At 42.7% G+C, this 24,827-nt stretch overlaps 1 protein-coding gene across 1 annotated transcript in view; it reads left to right on the top strand.

Annotated features, from left to right (window-relative positions):
• Positions 1-24,827, top strand: part of GRIN2B (glutamate receptor, ionotropic, N-methyl D-aspartate 2B) — a 418,720-nt gene that overhangs the window by 361,054 nt on the left and 32,839 nt on the right. The window contains exons 5-9 of the mRNA XM_011954126.1: positions 2,744-2,946; positions 3,737-3,908; positions 4,128-4,281; positions 7,528-7,653; positions 10,395-10,624. Of these exons, the coding sequence (XP_011809516.1) occupies positions 2,744-2,946; positions 3,737-3,908; positions 4,128-4,281; positions 7,528-7,653; positions 10,395-10,624 (885 nt within the window). The remainder of the gene's footprint in view (positions 1-2,743; positions 2,947-3,736; positions 3,909-4,127; positions 4,282-7,527; positions 7,654-10,394; positions 10,625-24,827) is intronic.

Genomic DNA, 24,827 nt, shown 5'->3' with positions numbered 1-24,827 from the left:
TATGTCTATAAATATACCATTGTTATTGCAATAGCTTTGGTAGACTGCTGATTGAAATATCTCATTTTTGATGCTGTGCAATTGCTTTTTAAAACATCAAAATGCTAGATTTTGAGTACAAATACTATTACATTTCATTCAATTTGGTTCAGTCCATCATTCCAGCTAATTCATATCTCCTCCAAACTTGATTCTGCAATGCAGTTTATCTTTCCTCCTATCTAGTTTTCTGCTGTCTGCAATTTTGTAAGCATGACTTCTATTTTGTTTTCTAAAATACTATCCAGGCCACTTCTAAGAACAGAGGCCCCTGACATGACACCAGTGACTTTTTCTATGTTGGCCGTCATTCATTAAACAATCTATTTTTTTCCTTTTTGGGTACAGATTTTGAACTGCTTTCCAATCTATCAAAGTGTGCAATATCCATATTGTTCACAATAGTATCTGAGAAACTCTGCCAAAATGTTATGTCTGTAGCATTTTTTCCCACAGATATGGTAAGTCTATTAGAAAAGAAAATGCAGCTAGTTTGTTGCAAAGTGTTCCTGATTAATCCATGTTAGCTCTTAATACCAACAACTTCCTTTTCCAAGTTGAACTAAGGATTCATGATGTAAAATAGTGAGGTTAACTGTATCAAGGTAGGCTAGACTCAACCTACAGACTTTGACTATCTAGGTGAGAAATTTGAGCACAATTCTGAGGACAGTGAGAGATTGTTGAAATTTTTGAATCAGGATTATATGACAAAATTGTGTTTTCTGGCAGCACTGTCCACAATGGACTCTGGGGGGACCTTTAGTGAGATTTGAAATTTCCTGCAATAATCTCAGAATGGGCCGCTGGGTTATATTAGGCTAGGCTAGTAGCAATAAAGATAGAAGAGAATAAATTTGGATTTAAGAGAAAAAAAGTCAAAAGGAACTATTGAGGGAAGATTATAGGAGATAGATAGATAGATAGATAGATAGATAGATAGATAGATAGATAGATAGATAGATACTTTAGGACTTCTCAACCTTTTACACATTATTGAAGGTGCAGAATATAAAACCAATTTGGCCACTAGGGTAAATAGGCCTGTTTGGGGATGGGGTACCAATGTCCAGGGCCCCCAGGACTGAGTCTCTCCTCTCCCAATTCCTACCTGCCCCAACTGGCAGAGGACATTAGTATCTCCACTGGCTGGAGAGCCATTTGGAAATTTCTGTTTTAGAAATAAGTAGTCTTAGTAATATGAGAAAAAACAGACTTGTACTAAAATCAGGATCAACAGTTCAGAGAAGTCTATATACATGAAGGAAAGCAAACGTTTGGTTCGGTGCATGATTCTGAACAAAGAAGCAAAACATCATTTATACCCTTGAAAGAAAACCAACCAGCATCAGCCAAACAGGGACTGTGTAGGTACCAAATAAGATTGCCCAAGCCACCAAGCCACTGCTTGCATTATAATGATGCAGTAACGTAAGGGCAGGGGTTGTGCAGGCTACTGGACAAAGAAACCAAGAAGGAGGGAGTCTGGGTTTTGCATTAATTTGGAAATCCAAGCCGATTTGCTTGAAAATTTACGAAGTGCTACCAACTTGTTGCTTCTTATTGATTTCTGTAGTTAATAAATTAAGTAGTGCTGTAGTTCCTGGTGCCTCACCTGTTCTACTAATTTACATTGCTGCATGGAGGAAATCATAGGTTGAGAAAATGTAGGTGCTTGCAATCCATAATTCCTTATGATAATTGAAGATGCTCAGTTATAGAAAATAAGCAAGTGTTCCCTCTTTCTCCATTAAACTCAATGAGACAGAGAGATCAAGAGCCCCCCAACAAAGCCGTGTCGATTCCCTTATAAATAGGAGTGAGTGGCTCTTCTGAAAAATAATGGAACCCATACATTTCTCAGGATGGTTGCCAGCAGGCCGCCATGTTCATGATTCAGGGGCACTGGCCTTTCACATTGGAGTCCATGTGGATGGTGCTCCCTGGTGTTGGGGCACTCAGCCTGTGTGGCCATAGGTGGTGGCTCACAGGGAGACATATCTGATTCATCCCAGGGCTTCCACCCAGCCCAGGAGGTGCACATCTGCACTGACCCATGTTCGTCCCCAGCCTAACTGTGCTCCCTTCCCAAACAGTGTTAGTATTCTTTAATCCCAATTTGTAATTTTATTCCAATTCAGATCCACCTAGCTCTCCGCACTGGATCTCTTCTACAGTCAAAGAAGAGAAGAGATCCTTTTGGTTCATTTGCTCCCAATTTTCTGTTGACCTTTCCACAGCTATCTGCTGCTCTCACCATCATGCTCCTTGTTACAGTTAAGTAGAAAAAACTGGCAGCCACACATAATGCAGGCAACTCCAGCATCCTCACAGCACTTACTACACAGTGCTGCAAGATATTTGTTTGCACATCTGACTCCACTCACTATGAGCTTCATGAAGGACAGAATGATGCTTCTTTGAGCCATGGGTCTTGGCAGGGTGCCAGCACATAGTAGGTTCTCATTTAATGTTTGGTAAGTGAGTGATAAGTGAATGTATTGCCTTTCTTACATTTGGACACAGTAGTCTCATTTGGGGCATATGACTAGAGAGAGGAAAAAGTATTCCTCTCTCTAGTTTGTACAATGTTGGCACTTGTTGGCTTTTGTTCAACTGCTTCCTGGGATTATTCAGACAATACAGGGACAGGCTGTTATGTTGTGGCCAGAGGTTTCTGATTCTCGTGTTCATCCTTGTGCAGGTGGGGAAGTGGAAAGACAAGTCCCTGCAGATGAAGTACTATGTGTGGCCCCGAATGTGTCCAGAGACTGAAGAGCAGGAAGATGACCATCTGAGCATTGTGACCCTGGAGGAGGCACCGTTTGTCATTGTGGAAAGTGTGGACCCTCTGAGTGGAACCTGCATGAGGAACACAGTCCCCTGCCAAAAACGCATAGTCACTGAGTATGGCATCCTCTCAATGACTTTGGGTGGCATGGAAGAGTCAGCTTTGATGCACCTGTTAGCACTTGGCTGGCCTGAGACCTGAGGCATGAGAACTGGGCACTGTATCTGATTTCTAGTTGTTTTTGATCTGTGGGATTACTGGCAGCCCTCTGGTCTGATGCCCCATTCTGTCCAGATGGTGACCTGGGAAAATGATGGCTAACTCCCTATGCTAAACTTTCTCTGGTCTTGCTTGGCCTCAGTGATCAGGACCTCAAGTTTATGGAGATTTAAGTTTACTTATGGTTTTCAAATATGTTTTCTTGGGCCAACATGCCCCAAAATCTTGAGATTTAGAACTATTTTTTTGAAAAATATAAAACTAATCTATGCTTTTAAAAGTCAGGATACTGGTTCTCCTTGGTGTGAAGTGCCTAGAGTGGGAAACAAGAGGCCTCTTGGGTGCTGGTAACTTTTCTGTATCTGGATCTGGGTGCTGATTAAAAAGAGGAGTTCAGTCTGTGAAAATTCATTGAACTGAGGCCTTCAAATATGCACTCTTTTCTTATGTATTTTGTACTTCAAAGGAGAATTAAGAGGAAACATATCTCAATGCGATGAGATAATGAGAATAGTGCAGGTCTGCTGTCTGTTGTATTTCTTTACTCGAGTCTAGTACAAATTGTGCTGAGCTGTGAAGGGGGCCTGCTTTGGGATTGGAGGTTTTTTAATGACAAAGGGTAATAAATGTTGCCTTTTTTGTACAAAGCCTTTTTGTTTGTTTGTTTTTGTTTCTTTAATTGGCTAGGAATAAAACAGATGAGGAGCCGGGTTACATCAAAAAATGCTGCAAGGGGTTCTGTATCGACATCCTTAAGAAAATTTCTAAATCTGTGAAGTTCACCTATGACCTTTACCTGGTTACCAATGGCAAGCATGGGAAGAAAATCAATGGAACCTGGAATGGTATGATTGGAGAGGTGAGTGTTCACGAGGGCTGTTTCTATTTTCATTTCTTTTCCTTCTTTTAAATATATGTTTTAAACATGCTCACTTTATGCATTTCAGAAAATACAAAATGGCAAATAAGATGCGTTGTTCCTACTATATAAAGAAAACCACAGCTAGGCTGTATTTTCCTCGTGGTGGTCCCTTGCCCTCCTGAATGTTTTAATTGGAGCATTGCACCTTTCTCTTAGGTGGTCATGAAGAGGGCCTACATGGCAGTGGGCTCACTCACCATCAATGAGGAACGATCGGAGGTGGTCGACTTCTCTGTGCCCTTCATAGAGACAGGCATCAGTGTCATGGTGTCACGCAGCAATGGGACTGTCTCACCTTCTGCCTTCTTAGGTAAATGATGGGTTTGCTGGTGGAAGGAAATGGATATATGGATAGGGAAGTGAAATAGGGAACAAAGAAGGAGCACATGGCCAGGCTCTTCCAGCTGAGGTGGTTTGCTAGGAGCTCAACTCAGTCAGGGACTTCACTTAGGGGACTTCAAAATTAATTACTCTCAAACATGAAAACCAATGAACACCCAGAAAAATAGGAAAGCATAATGCCGTCTAAGAAAGCAGTACTGGACTGGTCCTCAGAGGGCCTACTGTAATCCCATTCCTGCCATTTAGTCAACATGTGACCTTGAGCAAATTTGCTCTCTCTGGGGACTCGGTTTCCTCATCCACAGGAGAAGTCATTTCAACCAGGCTGATCTCTGAGGCTGCTTCCTGCCATAATAATTTCTAATTCTGGATATCATTGAAATATCTATTTATTTTTAATTATCTGCAAGAATTGTGCTCAGTGCTACCAAAAAAGGTTTTTTGTTTCCACGCAAATTTTCTGAGGCTTTGCCAGATAGAGCTGATCTGATTCTTCCTCCTACCCCAGCGCACCCCTCCCCATACCATTCTCTCCAGCATCACTTAAATGTCAAAAATCTCAGATGTGATATAAGACTGGGTGAGATGAGGCCAAGATTTCAGTTAGATGAGGTCTTTTGTGAGCTCATACCCCATATTTTTTTCAGGGGCCATGGAATGAGGGGTTGGAAAACAAAACGTCACCTTGAAAACAGAACACTGGGCTAGCAGAAAGGAGACTGAGTTTGGCGTAAACAAGCCGTAAGCCCCTGGACGAGTCACCATCTCTCTAAGGGACATCAACATTTTTTAAATGGGGCTATTACAGTAGACAGTGACTAACATTTCTTTAAGCTCTAACCATAGGGAATTAATTCAATTAATGCATTGCAAAGTGGAGTTATAGGCTCCATAGAATTTTTCTATAAATTACTCAAATTTCTTAGCTAATCTTCTTACTCACAGTGAAGCAAATTCCAGCCTTGCCAATTTTATGTGAAATGTGATTAGATAGTACACACTGTATGCAGTAATTCTCATAGCTACTGTACATATTTTATTTGCTTTTTTTCCTGTGCAAGGATAATTGGAACATTAAGAGATATAAACAAAACCACATTCTAATTCTAACCTTGTCAGTACAGCACTGCCTTAACTTCTGAACTGGCAGAGCCAGTGGTACATTAATATATCACTGGAATGGCATAGAAATGTCAGGCACGGTGTGTTTATGTCTGTGTTCAGAGGAGGAACAGTTAGTTATAGGGATAAGAGAAGCCAACATTTATTGAGCACCTACTATATAATGTGCCAGGCATCATCATTGTACACCTTTTGGTAATATTAACTCATAAAATGTTCTTATACCCATTTTATAGCTTAGGAAACGGAATCTTAGACATATTAAGCCATTTTCCAGCGGTCTCTTAGCTGATAACTGGCAGCTCTAGGATTAAAATCCAGCTATGGTAGCCTTCAGAACCTGTGTTCTAATACAAATAAGGCCGTTTCAGGGTTCAGCCCCCAACCCAGGAACCAGCATGGGGGACAAAGAGCAATGTAATAAAATGAAAAAACGCAGACTTTTTGGCTCAGTTTGTAACCTGACCCTGCCACTTTCTGAGTATGAACTGGAAAGAACCTTGACCTCTCAGTCCTAGTTTACTCCTCCATAAAATAAATAAGGTAATCCCTAATGAAAGGGCCATTAGAAGGATTATATATACAGTATGTGGTCAAGTACTTTCTAAATTGTAAAGACCAAAACAGACGATGTATTTTGTGTATAGAAAGTTTCCCTGGGCCTAATGGGAGGAAAAGACCATAGAGGTGATGCTTTTACTCAGTTATTCCCCAATCTTAGACAAAAGGGAAATCAGGGTAGAATTGCAATCAATTAGAGTCAAGTGTACAGAGGTTTTCTCCGCACCTCTGGAGAGAGCCTTTGAATTGTGCCTATTACGCCCGCATCTCTAGCTGCCATTAAAAGGTTTTGCATTTCACAGTTGGTGTGTTAAGCACTGGGGCTTTATCAAGATCTTTTTAAAATTGATTAAGTGACCAAGCTTTTACAATTCCTTTGGGAGTTCAATAATAAAGTAGGTTTCAGAGTAAGAAATATATTTTCTAATTTTTCAGCCAATTTTTCCCCTTTTTAAACTTCATCTTTATTAATGATTTGGAAGATGGAGAAAACAGCATGCTAATTCACTTAGTTATGAGTTTACAATGTGCTGTGACAGCTAAAAAGGCCAGAACTATTTTGAGACACAATTGAGGGAGCATTGTATCATGGGACAGAATAGTGATTGTCCCTTTTTATAGGCCTTCACAGAGATGGCTTCTGGAATATAGTATCTAGTTTCTGGACACCTCCAAGCCAGAGAGGTATTTAGCTCAATTGGAAAGGATTCAGCACACATGATTAAAGATATTAAAGAAAGCATGTGTGGAACATTCTTGCTACCTTGCCCAGTCTTGTCCCATCAACCCTATCACTTGGTGACGGGGAATAGATTGTAGTTGGTTTGTGAATTACAGCTTAGGCATGTCCCCTTGTCACTTGTTAAATTCCCACTGTTGCAGATAATAATATTTAGCATGGAAGGATTCTTTAACATTGACTTATATCCTCATACGCTAATGATGTCTGATAACATACAATACATAAAAGTAGGTTGAAAAAGTGAATCTAGGCTAGGAAGTTTAAGAGAAGTGATACAAGGAGGAAAGGGGGGCTGGTTATGTATTGTACATAATTATTCCTGAACAAATTCAACTCTAAAATAGTAGGCAGGTCTGTTGAGAATGACTGTATCTGCAAGGCTCAGAAGCATTGGGGAAGGCATTTCCAGGCCTCTATTACATGGTGCGGCCATATAGATGAGAACACAAATTGAGTCAGTCCAATACTCACCTCATAGCTAGTACTTCTTCCAATCGCACCATTTACTGAAATACCCAGATATTGGTCCAATATTGGCAGAAACTGCCTCTACAACCTAAAAGGCTCACGGGCATGAAGCTATTCTTCTCACATATTTAAAGGAAGACAGTCCTTGCCCTTTAAGGAAATGGTTCAGGCACAATCTAACCTAGGCCCTGGCTTCCTGAAGGCAGACAACACACTGTGGTTTGTTCCCCACCCCCTAAAATATGAAATGAATATGTGAATTAATTCGAAGACTTTTGCTCTCTGTTTTAATCCTGAGCACTGCTTTTTTCCCTTCCCCAGAGCCATTCAGCGCTGACGTATGGGTGATGATGTTTGTGATGCTGCTCATCGTCTCAGCCGTGGCTGTCTTTGTCTTTGAGTACTTCAGCCCTGTGGGTTATAACAGGTGCCTCGCTGATGGCAGAGGTAAGGCCGGCTGGAACTGCTGCATTTCCCCAATTTTTTTCTCCTATTTTCAAATCTCTGGACTCATTTGTTATCTGCATTTTCCCTAGCATATCCATTTCTGAAAAGGAAACCTCAGGTGGACATTTCTAGGTCACCATCTTGGTGTCTCTTTAGAAATACCCCAGATAAGATATTAGGTTGAATCTATAGGTCTGCTTTATGCCTGGCCCCAAGCCTAGTTGCACTCCCAAGTAAAGGAGAGGAAAAACTGTTGGTAGATATGGGTATAGCATAAACATATCATAGGAAACTATTTTGATAACCTTAGGCTGTGGGCAGTCTGTTGGAACAGATGTCGCTAACAAGGCAGATTGTACACACATGTTAAGAACAAGAAGAAATGGAATGCCCCAGGGTATTTGCAGGTGGTTGTGGCTAGTAGAGTTCCCCAGTGCCAAAGGATCACAACTGAAGTACCAGATCTCCAAAGCATATGCTCCTGGCTCAGCCCCCTTGCCAGAGAGTATAAAAGTTGAGTGTTGGAAATAAAATGAATGGGAAAGACAAATTGTCACCCATGGCTATTAATGGGTATGGTCCAATTTCCTGGGTAGGTGGACCCAGAGATGTGAGGGCTACTCATGTGTCTGAGGCATTTGCTCCTGGCTCAGCCCCCTTGCCAGAGAGTATAAAAGTTGAGTGTTGGAAATAAAATGAATGGGAAAGACAAATTGTCACTCATAGCTATTAATGGGTATGGTCCAATTTCCTGGGTAGGTGGACCCAGAGATGTGAGGGCTACTCATGTGTCTGAGGCATTTATGACAGTTTTTAAAAGTTCACATGACTTCTAAAGAGGGGCATGGGATCCTTGTAAATAACTCCTCTAAAACTTCCTGAGAACCCCAGGATTAAGAAATATTCTGCCTTCTCCGAGCCTTCTCCATTCCAGAATGTGAGCTCTATCCTAGAATTATACCTCCAAGAGGAAAGATTCTTAATCCTGGCTACACATAAGAATGATCTATGGGGGTATCTAAAAGACATGGGTGCTTGGACCTCATTTTCTGATTCACTAAGTCTAGGGTGGAGCTTAGACCACTGTATGTTTCAATATAGTGTTTCTCTATCTTGGTTGCATGTTAAAATAATCAGCCCCACCCTACACCAATTTAATAAGAATCTCTGAGGATAGGGTTTCAGGCAGCAGTATTTTATAAAATCTTCCTCATGCTTCTGTTGGATTCACAGTACAAGCTGTGAAACACCAATTCACTGAAGTATTTCCAAGTGTAGACCCACCTTTTAATTTGGTTTGTGTATTCTGAGGTGGGAGTTGGGGTGTCTCCACTGCCTGGTACAGTCAGGGGCCTTCCACCTGCGCTTCATCCAGAAGCCATGGCCTAGATCCCAGCCTGTGTGGCACCAGTAAGAAGTGGAACATCTGGGAATCACATGAGTATATACTTGGGTCAGCAATGTCAAGAACTCAAGTCAGTGTGCATTGCCTCTCTCCCCTGAAAAAATAACAGGAGCCAAAAATCCAGACTTGCAAAGAAAGCTCAGAGTGAGGGCTTACAATTACTCATTTTACCGAAGGCTGTTTGTCTTCACAGAGGAATTCAACATGGGACCACTTTACATATCAAGTCTCCTTAGAGCATTTTACAATTTACAAAACTTTAATTTATAAACGACTTTTTAGTTACACATCTGTTGCATGAAATAAGGTCCACATGCACAGATGTGTGTGCACAGTTAGATATCAGGTTCAACATGAGTTGTCCCTGATGATTTATTTGGCTGAGCAGATGCTGTCAGGATCACAGATTACATCATAAGACCTGTGCAAATATGTTGTAAAACTGTGCAGGCAGATGTTCATTTCTGCAGTGGAGGGGCTACATGGAGATTCAGACAACAGGCAAGATTTTACCATCAGCATAGAGATTGCAGTGAGGTCACAATACATATATGGGCAGAAGCCCAAGCACTGTGTGTGCAAAGGTTGGGGGAGAGGGGGAAATCAAAGTCAAAAGCAGCTTCCTTTCTGCCCTTAGATGCATGTAGCCAGGCCAGAATTCTATGACTTCCCCTTTGGCCTTCCTGATATTCTTTTACACACAAACTTCTATGGCAGGAAACCAGCTGGGAAGTGTTGGCATTGGAGTGGGGTCAGGTTTGTCTTTGAAATATTGAGTGCTAAGTGCTAGAAGCTAAAGAAAAATCAGGAAAAAGTGCATTCCAAGCCATCTAGCATCAGTGTAAACAGACTTGAAGAGGGTTTATGAATGGTAGAAAACAATCTTACACAATCCTTGCTGATGTTTTTTGGAAGTTAAAATGCATTATTGGTAGATACAAATATAAAATTTAGGAAAAACTGACAGTAATGACTCAAGTGTGACCATAGTGACATAGGCGGCCTGTGTTATTCAGTTTTGATGTGATCTCGACAGGGTCTTGTATATGGGGCAGGTTGATGGCTCCTCCAGAGGGGAGTCATGACTATTAGTTCAAAAAAGACCATCCCACACACACCCCAGGCTTTTGGTTTTTCTTTTAAGGAACCCTCTGCAGCTCTCCTGAGAGTCCCTGGAAAAGAGAGATACACACTCTCAAATTTAAAAGCCATCTATAAAAGGGCTCGGTTTTAGTGGAAGGGTTTCCTGCTCTGAGCAGGGACTCACCCTGTGTATTTGTAGGTTTAAATAGAACCAGTCACGATGGCTTAACTTTCGTCCTTTTTGTCATGCCAGAGCCTGGTGGCCCCTCTTTCACCATCGGCAAAGCTATTTGGTTGCTCTGGGGTCTGGTGTTTAACAACTCCGTACCTGTGCAGAACCCAAAGGGGACCACCTCCAAGATCATGGTGTCAGTGTGGGCCTTCTTTGCTGTCATCTTCCTGGCCAGCTACACTGCCAACTTAGCTGCCTTCATGATCCAAGAGGAATATGTGGACCAGGTTTCTGGCCTGAGCGACAAAAAGGTAAGAGACTCATTTGAAATCTCCCATCTTTCCTTCAATCCTGTTCTCAGCCATACTCAAAGTTCTCATGTACCTGCTTGTCTTCTAAATTTTTGGAATTGACTGTTCTTTCTTAAGTTTCCTTGTATTGGAACATGGGAGTAGAAGTCAGTTTCCCTGCTGAAATAACATGACTTCATGTTGGCCTCCTGATTCGTGAAAAGTTATCACTAATACACCCTAGGCTGCAAATAAGGGGTTTGGTATGTTAGCAGCTTTCTGAGTGCATGGTACCTCCTGTTGGATGTGGTTGGGTGGCCTATCTGCATAGGGGCTGCCAGTGTGGGGTATTATTAGACAGCTGCCGCTGTGTACCCACACTGAGGAGATGGGCACATGATGGCCTCCTTTTCTTCCCAGTGGTGTTTGGCTGTGGGCTCTCCCTTTGTTCCACGGCACACTCATGTGTTCCTGGGGCTGAGCAGGAGGGTTGTTCACATTGTGTCTTAAAGAGAAGTAACTGCTGTTTAACTGGATGATTTGGATGATTGCCCCTGAGTGGTGTTGATGAATGGTCTGCTCCCTCCTGCGGGCCTATGCAGTTGAGAGAGAAGGGAAAGTGTCTGCTGTCTTCCATCACTGCTGGATGAGGATGTACAAAATCCATTCTAAATATACCTGACCCTCCAGTCTGCCTGAAGCATCACATTTTCCATGGGAGTTCTGTCTCCTGAAACTATGTAACCAGAACTAGGGATGGGAGCCACTTCCGTGGAGTGTCCCATAAAGCTTGTGGTCAAAATAATTTTGGAGACTTGCGCTTACAACAAATTTTCTACTCTATTTCCTTAAGATTTAGAAAATGTGATCTTTTTCCACTCCCACCCCTACCCCCCCCAGGATGAAGCCATGAGATACAGACAGGTGTGTCTTCAGACCAAATAGTACTTTGCACATGGGTTAGATTTGCCCAACCTAAAACCCTACACACTTAAGCAAATGGTCTGAGAAGAATGAAAAGGAGGACATATTCTTTTCAGGGGCTCAGATTCTGATTTTTCCTTTTACATCTCTACTTATCAAGAACATGCAAAAGCATGTGGAGAAGATAAACAGTACCTTGAGAAAATGAATATATGTATATATATATAATAGATATATATTTTTTTCTGAGTGCATGGTACCTCCTGTTGGATGTGGTTGGGTGGCCTACCTGCACAGGCCTGCCAGTGTGGGTTATTAGAGGGCTGCCGCTGTGTACCCACACTGAGGAGATGGGCGCATGATGGCCCAAGGAATATATATATTCCACTGTGTTTACCCCTTTGTGTTATCTCTTTCTCTGATTTGTCTTCCTTTTGGCTTTTTCTTCCTTATTTAAAAAAAAAAAAATTCTCTCTCTTGGACTTTTTTATTTGGAAGCTTTTATTTACTTCTCTCATCTCAAGATTTATGATACATTTATTTATATATTCATCCATTTATTAATCCGTTTTTAAACCTCTCTCTCACTGTTTCTTCATCAACATCTTTCATCATGACCCTAACTAAGATTTGAGTTAGATACCTCCTTTCACCCCCCCATTGCAGCCACTACCATAATCACCTTTTGGTGACTATTTCTGGAACCTGGACTGTAGTTGGGCTGAAAACAACCTCAGGGCTCATTACTTGGATGTGGCTTAGGGTAAGGTGGACCACGCCCACCTCCTATTGTTTGGATGTCTGATCCCTTTAAATCTCATGTTGAAACTTGATCCCCAGTGTGGAAGGTGGGGCCTAATGGGCAGTGTTTGGGTCACGGGGTGGATCTCTCATAAACAGATTAGTGCCTTCCTTGGGAGGGGCAGGACTGAGTGAGTTCCTGCTTTGTTAGTTTCCATGAGAATTGCCCCAAAAGCTGATTGTTAAAAAGAGCCTGGCACCTCCCCTCTCGCTTGCTTCCTCTCTTGCCATATGATCTCTGCACATGCGGGCTCCTCTGCCCCTTCCACCATGCGTGGAAGCAGCCTGAGGATGTCACCAGATGCCCAAACTTGAACTTTTCCAGACATCAGAATTGTGAGCCAACTGAACCTTTTTTTTTCTTTATAAATTACCTAGTCTCAGGTATTCCTCTATAGCAACAGAAAATGCACTAAGGCACCACCCTAAAACATAGATGATGCAGAAACTTGGTGGGCCATGCCCCATGTGTAGACTTGTCAGAAGTATGGCAGACCACGTCTTCACATGCGGCTGTGGCAGAGATGTAGTAGACTATGTACCCACACAGAGTATAGCAGGACCATGTCACCATGATTGACATGGCAGGGCAGGGGTGTAGTGAATCATGTCCTATGCATGGTTATAGCACTGTATGGTGAGATCATGTCACTGTGCATCAATATGGCAGAGATGAGGTAGGTCACAGATCTTCCTAGGGGTCTGGGCTGTTAACTGGAGAATCTCCATGGGTATCAAAATGTTTCCTTCCAATGTCTTAAAAATTACTTGGTATATGGCACTTATCTTTCTCTTACCCTCATGGGCCATGCAGTAATAACTGAATGCTTTTCTGTTTGAACTAAGCATAACTGAGACATGGAGGAAGATAGTTTTCTTTTCCACGATCTTGAAATAAGTATCATATCTAGGCTTCTTAAAGCAGAGAGGATATGCACGTCTGTCCTCCATACCATGTTGATTATGTTCTAAAAAGTTGGAGCCCATCAGTTTGTTTTATAGAATGAAGACAGTTTGTGTGTGTGTGTGTGTGTGTGTGTGTGAGAGAGAGAGAGAGAGAGAGAGAGAGAGACTTTCAAGACCTTTGAAATAATTTCCACTGTGACACCAGCTCTGCAGTCTCATTGGCCAATTCTTGGGTTCCTGTATCTGATATCCTGGGTATCCACAATTCTTCATCTTTTTCAACCATACCTCTATCTGTGCATCTGTGTAGGAGGCTTTTTTCCCCACTTTTTCACTCATTGAACTTCTACTGAAACTTCAAAACCTAGATTAGATATCCCTTTATTTGTGGAGCTTTCCCTAGCTCATCTGGGAGATTAGTCATTCCATGCCCTATTACGGCAGCTATTCAAATCTTTATTATAACATGTATCTTCCACATTCTGTTGCAATAATCTATAGGCCTATACCTGACCACCTATTCCTCTATCTGACCATGAATTCCACAAAGTCAATGACCGTAAGTTGGTCGTCATTAAGACAAAAAAAAAAAGTCTGTGGGGAGAGAGGAAGAGAGACTGTATTTACTTAAGAGCCCCTGGTGAAAACAGTGGACCCAGCATCACAGGCAAAGAAAGCAGTGAGTCAGCAAGTGCCCCTTAACAGCTGTTTAATTTGTAAATGGTTATCTGATACATTTCAGAACTTTGCAGATGACAAAACAGTAAAGTGGAAGCACCCTACCAGAATCTGTCAACATGACTTACATAATTATAGAAAACACTTAAGTAACTAATGACTGCATATCAGTGTCAGAGACAGTTACATAAATCAGAAAGAGTTTCCTGAAAGTATACTTAAAATGTTAAAATTCTTATAGTCTTACTTCAAAACACCTAAAGAAAACAAATTCTTAGGACAGGGTATGGTAATGCGTGAGAGGAAGTATATTCTGTGAATTTAGAAAAAGAATAAAGACATTGAAACAATAATGTTGAGAAAAGAAATGAGGTGATTTTGAAGAGTATTTTTCAATGTGATTAGATTTTCATCAAGGAAGTAACATTTAAAGTGGAGAAGGATTCCTAAACTTGTTTTGACTATTAGAGGTGATATATCTTCCATATAACTCAGATCAAATGATAAATATCTTGGCATGATAATGGAAAGATATTTGTAGCCATTCAATTTATAGATTTTTAAAAAATTATCTTCAGCTTTTTTTGCAGGAAAAAAATGTACTCAGATTTCATTTATGTTAAGGTAGAAAACCAGAGTTAAATTTCCATGAAAACCTATTTTTGTGCTCCTTTATACTGGAAGGCTTCCATTTTGCGGTAGCACATTACAGTGAATTCAGAATTGTTCCACTACATGCTGTACCTAAATATGGGTGCAAGTTCTAACATTCAGCAGCCCGACTGTACATTCCATCAGCTCCCCCAGTGGGAGGAGGGTGTAAGGGAGCTAGTGACATCTTTCTTCTCTTAACAAAGAGCCCACAATGCATTCTCATATTTCTCACCCATCCAGATGGATTTCTCATTTTGCAGTCGGCCAACCATAGTATGAAGGAAAAAGAGCTTGGCCATTGAGGGAGGGGGGCATATTTGCTGGGCACTAGGTACATTTTGTATGCTCTGTGTATGCTATTTGGATAATCTTCATACAGGTATGATTATTCTCATTTTACAAATAGGAACACCGAGACTCTGGAAAACTAGTAACTTCCCCAAAGTTATACATTATCAAGTGACAGAGCCAAAATTTGAGTCCCTGTGTATTTGGCTCTAAAATCACTCTGCCAGGGTGTTTCTCCTGTAGCTAATCTCAGGGAAAGCTGTGACATAGATAAGGATTGGTATTGACACCCCTGCCCCCACTGTCTTATTTAATCCCCTATCCTTTAATGTAATGCCTTGATTCCACTTAACAGGGCACATTAACACCACCACTACTATTACTACTACTACTAATGATTATCATTGTTACTATTATTAATAATAATAATATAACTTCAATAACATCCCAGCTAAGATTTTTTTTTCAGCTCTTACAAGCCAGGCATCATGCCAAATATATTTCATAGATTATCTTATGTAATGGTGCTATTAATATCTTTATTTGTAGATGAGGCAACTGAAGCTTGGAGAGGTTAAGTAATTTGCCCTTATGGTGTTCCTAGCTCACTATAGCCCCTGAACAGTGTGCCACCCTGTTTAGACCCTGATGCTATTTGATGCTTTTTCCAGTTATGCACTTTTCTTCCTACCTTCCCATCTACCTTATCAAAGCCTAACAAGTTAGATCCTTTCCCCCGACTAACATGTAGCTATCTAATTAATTGAGCCATAATAATTAGATAGTATTATAACATTTGCACTTTATTTAATAAGCCTTTTAGAGACATTATTTTAAATAGAGAATAATGGTGATTTCCAGTACTTGGGCAGGCTGATGGCCCTCAAATTGACTTTAGCCTGTGCATAGAGTGACCCTTAGCTTTAAGCCACTGTTGGATGGTGGAGAACGGTGGCACCAGGAGTGAGAAGGGATAGTTATGGGGTCAGTGGGGTCTGGAGTCAGACTGAAGGAAGCCCACAGGGAGGTGGAAGCTGCTAAAGTCACAGAAGGTTGCCGTTTGACCATTGGGCTCTCAAAGGTATCTGGCTGCAAATGGTTTCACACATTCCTATCACCATTGTGACACCTGCCTGAAATATATTTTGCAGCTCTTTTCCTCAAGGAATTAGAGGAGCTTTATTAACTTTCAAATGTCAAAAAGGTGCTCATCTGCTTACTGAGGGTAGCTGTCTTTGCCTGCCACACTGGAGGTACAATCAGGATGGCCACGTAACACCTAAATGAGGACCCCATGGCTTTCTAAATAATGAGTCTTCTGGGTTTCCAAGAAGTCCCATGGAGGTCTGGAAGTCACTTCATATTCTTTTGGGATATAGGAAGGGCATGACTTTTAAATCAGCATGCAGGCAAATAAATAAATATGCATTCTGGGACAAACTCAGCCTGGTGATAAGCAACTTTACTCCACAACTATCCTGAAATGTTGAGTGCTTGTTGAGCATGTGTGAGGAAATGGGGCCACGCTTTCCACTGCACAAATTTATTTTCCTGTGCTATTAGCTGGAAGCCAGCAGGAGACAGCCAACCTCAAGCCCGATCTGTCACACCCTTTTCCTGGCCCAGATCATCTCGCTCAGACCATGGAATACTGGGCTAAAAATAGCTTAATTGAGAAAGTAGCAGTCATGACCAACTAGCCAGGGAGCTAGTAATGAGGGCCTGGGTTGGACCTCTAGGTAGCTGAGTAAACTGTAAGGGTATGATTCATGCAAGGGAGTCCTCTGGGCCTGTCAGGCAACTATTCCTCTTAGAGCCACTGATCAAGAGCAGATCTGGAAAATGTAAAACTCCCCAAATCCTGGGAGTGTCTGATGTACAGAATGCACATGAGAGGGGGAAGGATACCTGCCTTTTGTTCTCTTAATTGGCAGAGTCAGTCTGACTCTTTCCATGGACTGCTGTCCCAAGCGCTGAGCCTCCTTCAGTCCTGCCAGGGTAACCTCCATCCAAATGGGTCCAGAACAGACCCCTGGGTCTTAGATAGCCCCAGGTCTGTCTATCAGGGTTGGCTACCCCAACTTCTTCTCTGGCTTTAAGAATGGGTCTGCTCTGTCCCCCAACAGGTTCCCCCAAGCCCTAATTCCTCAATCCATCTTGACTGAGACAAGAGATCCCTAACTTCAGTTCAACATCCTGTGGCCTAGTAGTGGTCACCCTCCAAGTCCTCCTGGGGGGCAGATGACCCAGAGTTGATGACTGGGTTCCTAGCAGGGCTTCACAGTTGACTTTTACTCCTTTCTCTTTTGTGGTCCCCTTCCCCTTGAACGACCCACTTCCCCTTGAACGACCACCTGCTTCTTGCCTTCCCATGACTTCTAACACTGTATTCCTCACCTCTAAGCTCTGCTACCTTGTTGGGGCCTGAAGTGGGTTGAATTGTATCCTCCCAAAGATATAGCCACATCCCCACCCCTAGAACCTACAAACATTGACCTTGTTTGGGAAAAAAAAAATCTTTGCAAATGTAATTAAGTTAAAGATCTCAAGATGAGATCATCCCGGAGTATCCAGGTAGACACTAAATCCAAAGACAGTTGTTCTTATAAGGAAAAGGCAAACACAGTTTTGACCCAGAAGGGGAGAAAACACATAGATGAGAAGACCATGTGAAGATGGAAGCAGACACTGGAGTGATGCAGCCACAGGAATACATGGAGCCACCAGAAGTTGAAAGAGGCAAGATATGGATTCTCCCCTAGAACCTTGGGAAGAAGCACAGCCCAACTAACACCTTGTTTTGGAACTTCTGGCCTTCAGAACTATGTGGTAATAAGTTTCTGTTTGTGGCTATTTTTTATGGCTGCCACAGGGACCTAATACATGCCCTTCACGACTTCTTCTGTAATCTGCACTTTGAGCTTATTGCATCCTTTAGACTTCAGTGCTTCTCCTCTTTGTCCCAATCTGCATTGTCAGTCTCCCAGCCCCATCCTTTCAAAGTGCGTATTTCTTACAGTGGGATCAGGTTCAGTTCCCCTCTCCTTTACCTAGAAGAATGGATCCAGTTTGCACTGAAGCTTTACAGAGACATGCTTTATAGGCAGAATCTTCTCCTTGCTGGTTAATTTCAGGGAAACAATACAAAACCTGAGTGTCAGTGTGCTCCTTTTTGCTGTGTCCTTGAGCTGGATTAATGTTAGTTTCTCACAATACGTACGACACTGCTTATTTGCACACTTCCCCACTACCTTCTACTGGGCCTTTTAGTAGTGATATCCTTATCAAAGGGAATTGAGGACATGTCTCTGTAAGATGTATCATTTTCACAATTCCTTTGTGCAGAAAAACACTAATGCACTCTTCTCATATTCTAGACTGTGCCATGTTGTTTAAATCACAGAACTGGAAGAGACTTTATTTGATCAACAGGCACAGGGAACTCTTTTCTCATCAAAAGCAAACAGGCCTCCTCTCTCTCCTTGTAGCCTTATCCTCCTTGTTACACAGGAATGCGCGTGCACATACACACACACACACGCACACACACCCCTACCCTCCAAGACTACATAAAGGTATCAAGATAACTGGGTAAATAGTGACTTAGTACTCACAAAGCTGCACGAGGAACACACGTTTCCCATGTGCTTAGAAGATTCACTAAATGGATATCAGAAAGTTTGTCTTTCTTAGCTGCGTAAAGAATCTGGCTTTCTCTTATTCTGCTATTAGTAGACTTATCTTTTTGTGAAACACAAAAATGAAATGAAATGAAGGAAGGAGAAGGAAGGAGACAGATGGAGAGAGTATGAGGGGAAAGAGGAAGGAAGGAAGGAGAAGGAAGGAGACAGATGGAGAGAGTATGAGGGGAAAGAGGAAGGAAGGAAGGGAGGGAGGGAGGCAGTCAGAAACCAACACTGTCCTAGATCTGCTCTGTATTACCCTTCTTAGAAAGGTATCCCTGTGCAAGGTATTAGAGGACCAGAGGCTTCCTGGAACTATAATTTTTTTAATGCAACTATGCAAACTAGCATGAGTATGAATTCACAGTTTTCTTACCTGCATTGAATTGAACTAGGCCCAAAATTAAAGCCAGAAATAGGCAACAAACAGTTTTAATTAACAAAAATCAAAGTACATAGCATGGGATGTTGTCCTTTCAGATTTGGATGTTCTGGACGTGAGAGAGGCTAGTGAGCACTTCTTTTAACTGTTGGAATCATTGAATTTGTCTGTGGCTTCCCTATGGGACCTCTCCCAGTCAGGTTGACTCTCCCAGGGAGGAGCAAGTGGCTCTGAGGATTTCCACCAAATTTCAAATTTACTTACAGCCAAGTCTCTGTTTCTATAGGAGAGCTATTCTATTTAGCTAGCTGTTGAAGGCAGTTGCTTTATTCCAAAGTTTATTTACATAAAAGAATAGGAGAGTTTCCCAGCATTCTTTTCTGATTAAAAACAAGAAAACAATCAATGTTTTAGTACGGGGAGGGCTAATCTTTTATAAGTTCATTAAATCGTGGGTTGTGGGTTGAGAATTTATTAAGAATTAACGTTTCACTTCTGAACAACTAAGTTCGAATCCTTTGAGACAAATTAATGCCGCATGGAAATTTAGATGTGGCCAAAAGCATCAAACCTAGAATGAGTCAGGTTTTAAAAAAAATGTCAGAATTACACTCACAATGAAAACCGTGGCCAGGGCTGCTCTGGGCTTCTGTGTTTCAGCCTTGTTGCCTCCAGCTGTAATGGTGGCAAGAGTGGAAAAGGTGTGCAGCCTGCTATATTTCTGGAACCTTTCGGCCTAACTGGGCATATGCTAGGGCTGATGGGGGTCTGAGATTCCCTGAGGCTAAGGAAGCCCAACCGTTTAGTTTACTATTCCACATTGAGATTTCCTGTCCAGCATGGGTCAGAGAGAGCCATTTAAAGACCAAGTGACTGACGCTCTGAAAACACTACAGTCTTGGATGTTTCCTCTCCTATTTTACTCCAGTGCCATTCAGGTGATGGCTTTGATCGAGAGCATCAGGAGCATTGGCTTCAGGCCAACATGATCCTGAGAATGGCCCGAGTGGAAAGAAGAAAATGAGCAGGGAAGCCGACTCCCTCGGTGCAGAGCAGCTTGGATTGTCAGCCGTCACGCCAGGAGGAGGAGGCTCAAGGCCTCAGGTCTTCACTTTAAAAAGTACATGGCTAGTCAGCATGAGAAGTTGTTTCTGTTTGGGGTGCACAGGGAGGAGTAGCTGCCAGGCAAGCGGTGGGGTAGAACAGTGTGTTGATGTCAGAATTATTTGGAGAACCCTTTCAAACCAAGTAGGACTCTGTCCAAACAGCTGGAAATAAAAGTACAGGTGCCAAAAGCTCCCACCTGTGTGGTATTACTCTGCCAAGGAGGTAGCCAGGAAATCAAAAGTAAGAAAAGGATTGTGAGAGAAAACTACTTTGGGGTGGTGGAGGGGGTGGGGTAGCTATTGGAGGGCTGTGGAATTCTTTTTTCTGTACTTTTTACCTACTGAAGCTGCTTTGAGTGGGTCATCTAGAGAGCTTGATATCCAGCCTCTGCAGTTAGAATGGAGAAGGGCTGGCATTTCACCCATACCTGAGAAGACTGAAGGTAACAGGTCTTGGTGAGAGCTGGTCCCTGGTTGGTGGGCCCTACTCCCCTCAATGGCCAGATAGATCTGTTTCTCAAGACCAGATGAGGTCATATGGGAAGGAGGGAGTCAGTCTGGGCCTGAGGTTGCAGGAGGTGCTTTTCAAGGCTCCCTGCCCAAAGGGCTTTCTTCCCAAGATAAAGCAACTGCAACAGAAAGAGTCAGCAGGGGTGCTGTCCAATGGAGAAGCTGGAGGGACAGATAAAAGTGACCAGCTGCACTGAGGTTGGTCCAATGTTTTCCCTGAGAGCGTCTCTGGGGAACCCAGAACTTGCCTGGCAAGGAGGACATCTGCCATGCCTAGGGAGTGGCAATGCCAGACCACTGCAGTGCCAGCCAAGGAAGTGCTTTCCTGCCTGTGCAGCTCCTCCTTTCCCTGCCATCACCACCTTCCACCCCACCCTAGAGTGGAAGGAGAACAACTAGAATGAATGCAGGATCTGTAAGAGCTGGCATCACATTGAGTTTTAATTCTTGGCTAGATGATAGCCACTGGGATTCCTGGGGCCAAACCTGCCTATTTCTCTCTGCCCTTATTATTGAACTATGTAATAAACATGTATCATGTGCCAAGCCTACTATTAAACTCTTCACATATGGTTCTATTGTTACCGATGGAGGGTCTTGACCAGAAGTTGTCCAGGTCCTTGGTATTTTGAACAAAGAATTTAACAAAGCACACAAAGTAACCAAGTAATGAAACACAGGAACAAAGCAGCAAAAGCAGGAATTTATGAAAGCGAGAAAGCACTCCATGGGGTGGGAGTGGGCCCGAGCAAGTGGCTCAAGGGCCTGGTTACAAAGTTTTCTGGGTTTAAAGAACCCCATTTGAGGTTCCTATTGGCTACCCCTTATCTGGATGAAGGAATTGGTCTGTGGCTAATTAAAGGCTGAGGTGAACTGGTATCCTATGCAGAAAAAGGGATGGTCCCTGCTTGGCCCACAGCCAATCCAAGGCACTCTCCCTTTTCCGTCTGAGACTTGGTGGAAGGAGGCGGATGGTAGGCAGAATAGCCCTTGATCCTTTGCTCCTGGGAATGGGAGATGGGGTTTTTCCTTTCCGTTTAGCTTCAGGAAGTTTGCATTAATTGGCCTTAGGTTCCCTGCCCCCAGGCCCAGGTTTTTTCTTTTTGATCCAGCTTTGGGAAGTCAATGCAAATTGGCCTTAGATTCCCTGCCCCCAGACCTTGGTGTTTTTACTTCATTCAGCAGGAGTTAGCCTTAAGTTCCCTTCCCCCAGATCCTATTCTCCTGCCTCACTACTTTTAATCTTTATGCCCACCCTTTGAGATCACCATTATAAACATCATTTTACAGATGAGGAGAGTCATCTAAGGATTAAGCAAATTCGCCTAAGTCACACAACTAGAAAATGAGGGTTGCAGGATTTGATCCAGAGAGCTGACCCCACAGCCTGCATCTGCCCCTGTGATACTGCACTACCGGAGCCCTGTGTCTTCTTTGTGTGGACACAGGAAAGCAGGACATGCTTCTGGAGGCACTGACCTGAGGCAACAGAATCCAGTAAAGCCCCTGTCCTGGGGACCTTCTCTGGCCTGGCTTCTTGGATTCTCAAAGGAGAGATTATGGGGCTCCGGCCAGAGACCACTCATTATCCAGCTGTGAGTGCACAGGAATCTTGAAGAGACCTTGTTCATTCTAAGCAAAAGTATTTCCAGCGAAGTTTCTTTTCTTCATTTGTGCACACACAGCCCCTTGCACCTTTAAGAACCACTTATTTAATGAGAGTTGACTGGATGAAAGAATCAAAGAGACATCAAATATTGGGTGCCAAGTTTTCTCTCTGCTAGTCAGTAACCAGCGTGTTCACTTAATCCAGCTACAAGGGAAAAGATCCCACTCTCAGCAACCTTCCCTTTATGGGAAAAGTAAAAAAGGCAGAGAGGGAAGAAATGGAGTGGAGGGAAGGACACCCTACTTCATCCCTTCATCCTCATCTCAGAAGGGAAATAGAGCAAGAGCAGTATTTAGTTTCTGATTACTTGTGACAAGGAGACCATGAGTAGCTTAAGGCTATAAACCACCTTGATATTAAATTTTCTAAATGCTTAATTCTGTGAAACTCCTCTACACATCTCCCAGCTTATCACTAGCACCACAGTTTTCTGAGTAAAGTATTAGCCAGCTGTGTTTCTTGCAAGAACTGATTGCCAACAGACCCTGAGACAGCTGGGACTCCACCTTTTTTGGACTGGGTACAAAAGAGATGTTGAGCTGGGTGTTATCCTGGTACTGAAGAAAGAATACTGTGATTTCTAATGATGTCTCCGAGTGGCCTCAAATACAAATTGAATAAGATGGCTAACAGCATTGTGTCATGAAGGACTCTGCAGCTGAGAACCTCTGGGATTCAGGAACCTCTGCGAAGTGAGCCTTTTTTGTTTTGTTTCGTTTTGCTTACAGAAAAGATAAATTGCACTTGAATACACAAGGTTATTAACTCACGTGCCTTGACATGACACACCCGCCCATCCCTGCAAACACACCAGCACACACACCACATAGGGTGCAGATGTGGTTTTGACTTGGAGCACTGAGCAATTTTCTGCTTTTCTTTTTATCCTTTTAAGAGTGCACCAAATTAATTGTGGCCAATTACCTATAAATCCCTTTCTCTCTGCCAATCAGGGCTGCCTGAACAGGCAAGAGGCGCTCTCACCTGCTTCGTTATGCAAATTGTATTCAAATACTGAAGAACAATGCAGCCTTCAGCACTGCAATGATTCCAGGTTGCTAATGAGGAGAGGCTGCTGCTAGAGGAGTTGTTTTAACCCTCTGATGCTGATACAAGAAGGCTGAGAAGGCGTCAAGAGGAGACGGAGGCAGAGTCAAAGTCAATGCCAGTTCTCAGCACCAGACAGGGTGCTCCCAGAGCACCATTACCTGGTACAACTTGGCCCCTGATATAGAAGGTCACCCCCCGGTCTGACACAATTTGGGGCAATTTGGAGTCCAAACAGTGTGGACAGAATAGCTTGATTTCTTAAATATCCCTGTGGTCTGACAACCATAAGGACATTTTTTCAGGATATGGTGGGCATCTGTAAGCATAGGGTCTGGCATGGTCATAAATGTATCGATCCTCAGAATACCTGCAGTCAAGGGCAGGCAGGATCCACCAGGCAAAGTACATGAGAATGATCAACACACACACAGAGGAAGAAATCAATGAATACTAAGACCTCACATCATGAGATTAATTTGAAAAAGGCCTGTACCATTCAGCCATTCATTCATTCAGGACCTGCTGTATGTGGAGCAAGAAGTATTTCATTCTCCAGTAATCACAGTTGTCAGGACTTATTTCTCTCTTGACTGCCTCACCTTGTTACCTTGCCCCAACATTTCAGAATCTCCTCTTGAATTGGAATTTCAATCTCACCTCTCAAATTCAGGTAATCAAAAAGAGGCCTTTAACACAATTATGTTATTGTCATGCTGGGATTCTGTGCGAGCCAGACAGTTTATGCAGTAGTAAGGGGTATTTCTGCTAGGCAGCTTGGAATGGGGTAAAAAGGAGTTTGGTGTTGGGAAGCACAGTTTTCCAGCTCCTTTTGAAGAAAGTCTTTATAATGCAACTTCAACTGTCAGTTGGAAATGCCCTGAAATCACACGTTATCCAATACACTCATGTTCTAAGATGAGTTCCCCCAGGTTACAGATGGCCTAGACAAGAAGCCACTCTACTTCTGCCCTTCCACTTGGTGGTATTGGCACCTCCATGTGAGCTACTTTTTTTTTTTTTCTTTTAATACTTTAAGTTCCAGGGTACATGTGCAGAATGTGCAGGTTTGTTATATAGATATACACGTACCATGGTGGTTTGCTGCACCCATCAACCCGTCATCTACATTAGGTATTTCTCCTAATGCTATCCCTCCCCTAGCCTCTCTGACAGTCCCTGGTGTGTGATGTTCCCCTCCCTGTGACCATGTGCTCTCATTATTCAACTCCCACTTATGAGTGAGAACATGCGGTGTTTGGTTTTCTGTTCCTGTGTTAGTTTGCTGAGAATGATGGTTTCCAGCTTCATCCATGTCCCTGCAAAGGACATGAACTGATCCTTTTTTATGGCTGCATAGTATTCCATGGTGTATATGTGCCACATTTTCTTAATCCAGTCTATCACTGATGGGCATTTGGGTCGGTTCCAAGTCTTTGCTATTGTGAATAGTGCCGCAATAAACATACGGGTGCATGTGTCTTTATAGTGGAATGATTTATAATCCTTTGGGTATATACCCAATAATGGGATTGCTGAGTCAAATGGTATTTCTGGTTCTAGATCCTTGAGGAAT

The sequence above is a fragment of the Colobus angolensis genome, unplaced genomic scaffold, assembly GCF_000951035.1.
Source record: "Colobus angolensis palliatus isolate OR3802 unplaced genomic scaffold, Cang.pa_1.0 Scaffold11, whole genome shotgun sequence".
In the NCBI taxonomy this organism is placed as follows: Eukaryota; Metazoa; Chordata; class Mammalia; order Primates; family Cercopithecidae; genus Colobus; species Colobus angolensis.
The sequence above is the reverse complement of the archived record's forward strand: the minus strand, read 5'-3'. Positions and strand labels throughout refer to the sequence as shown.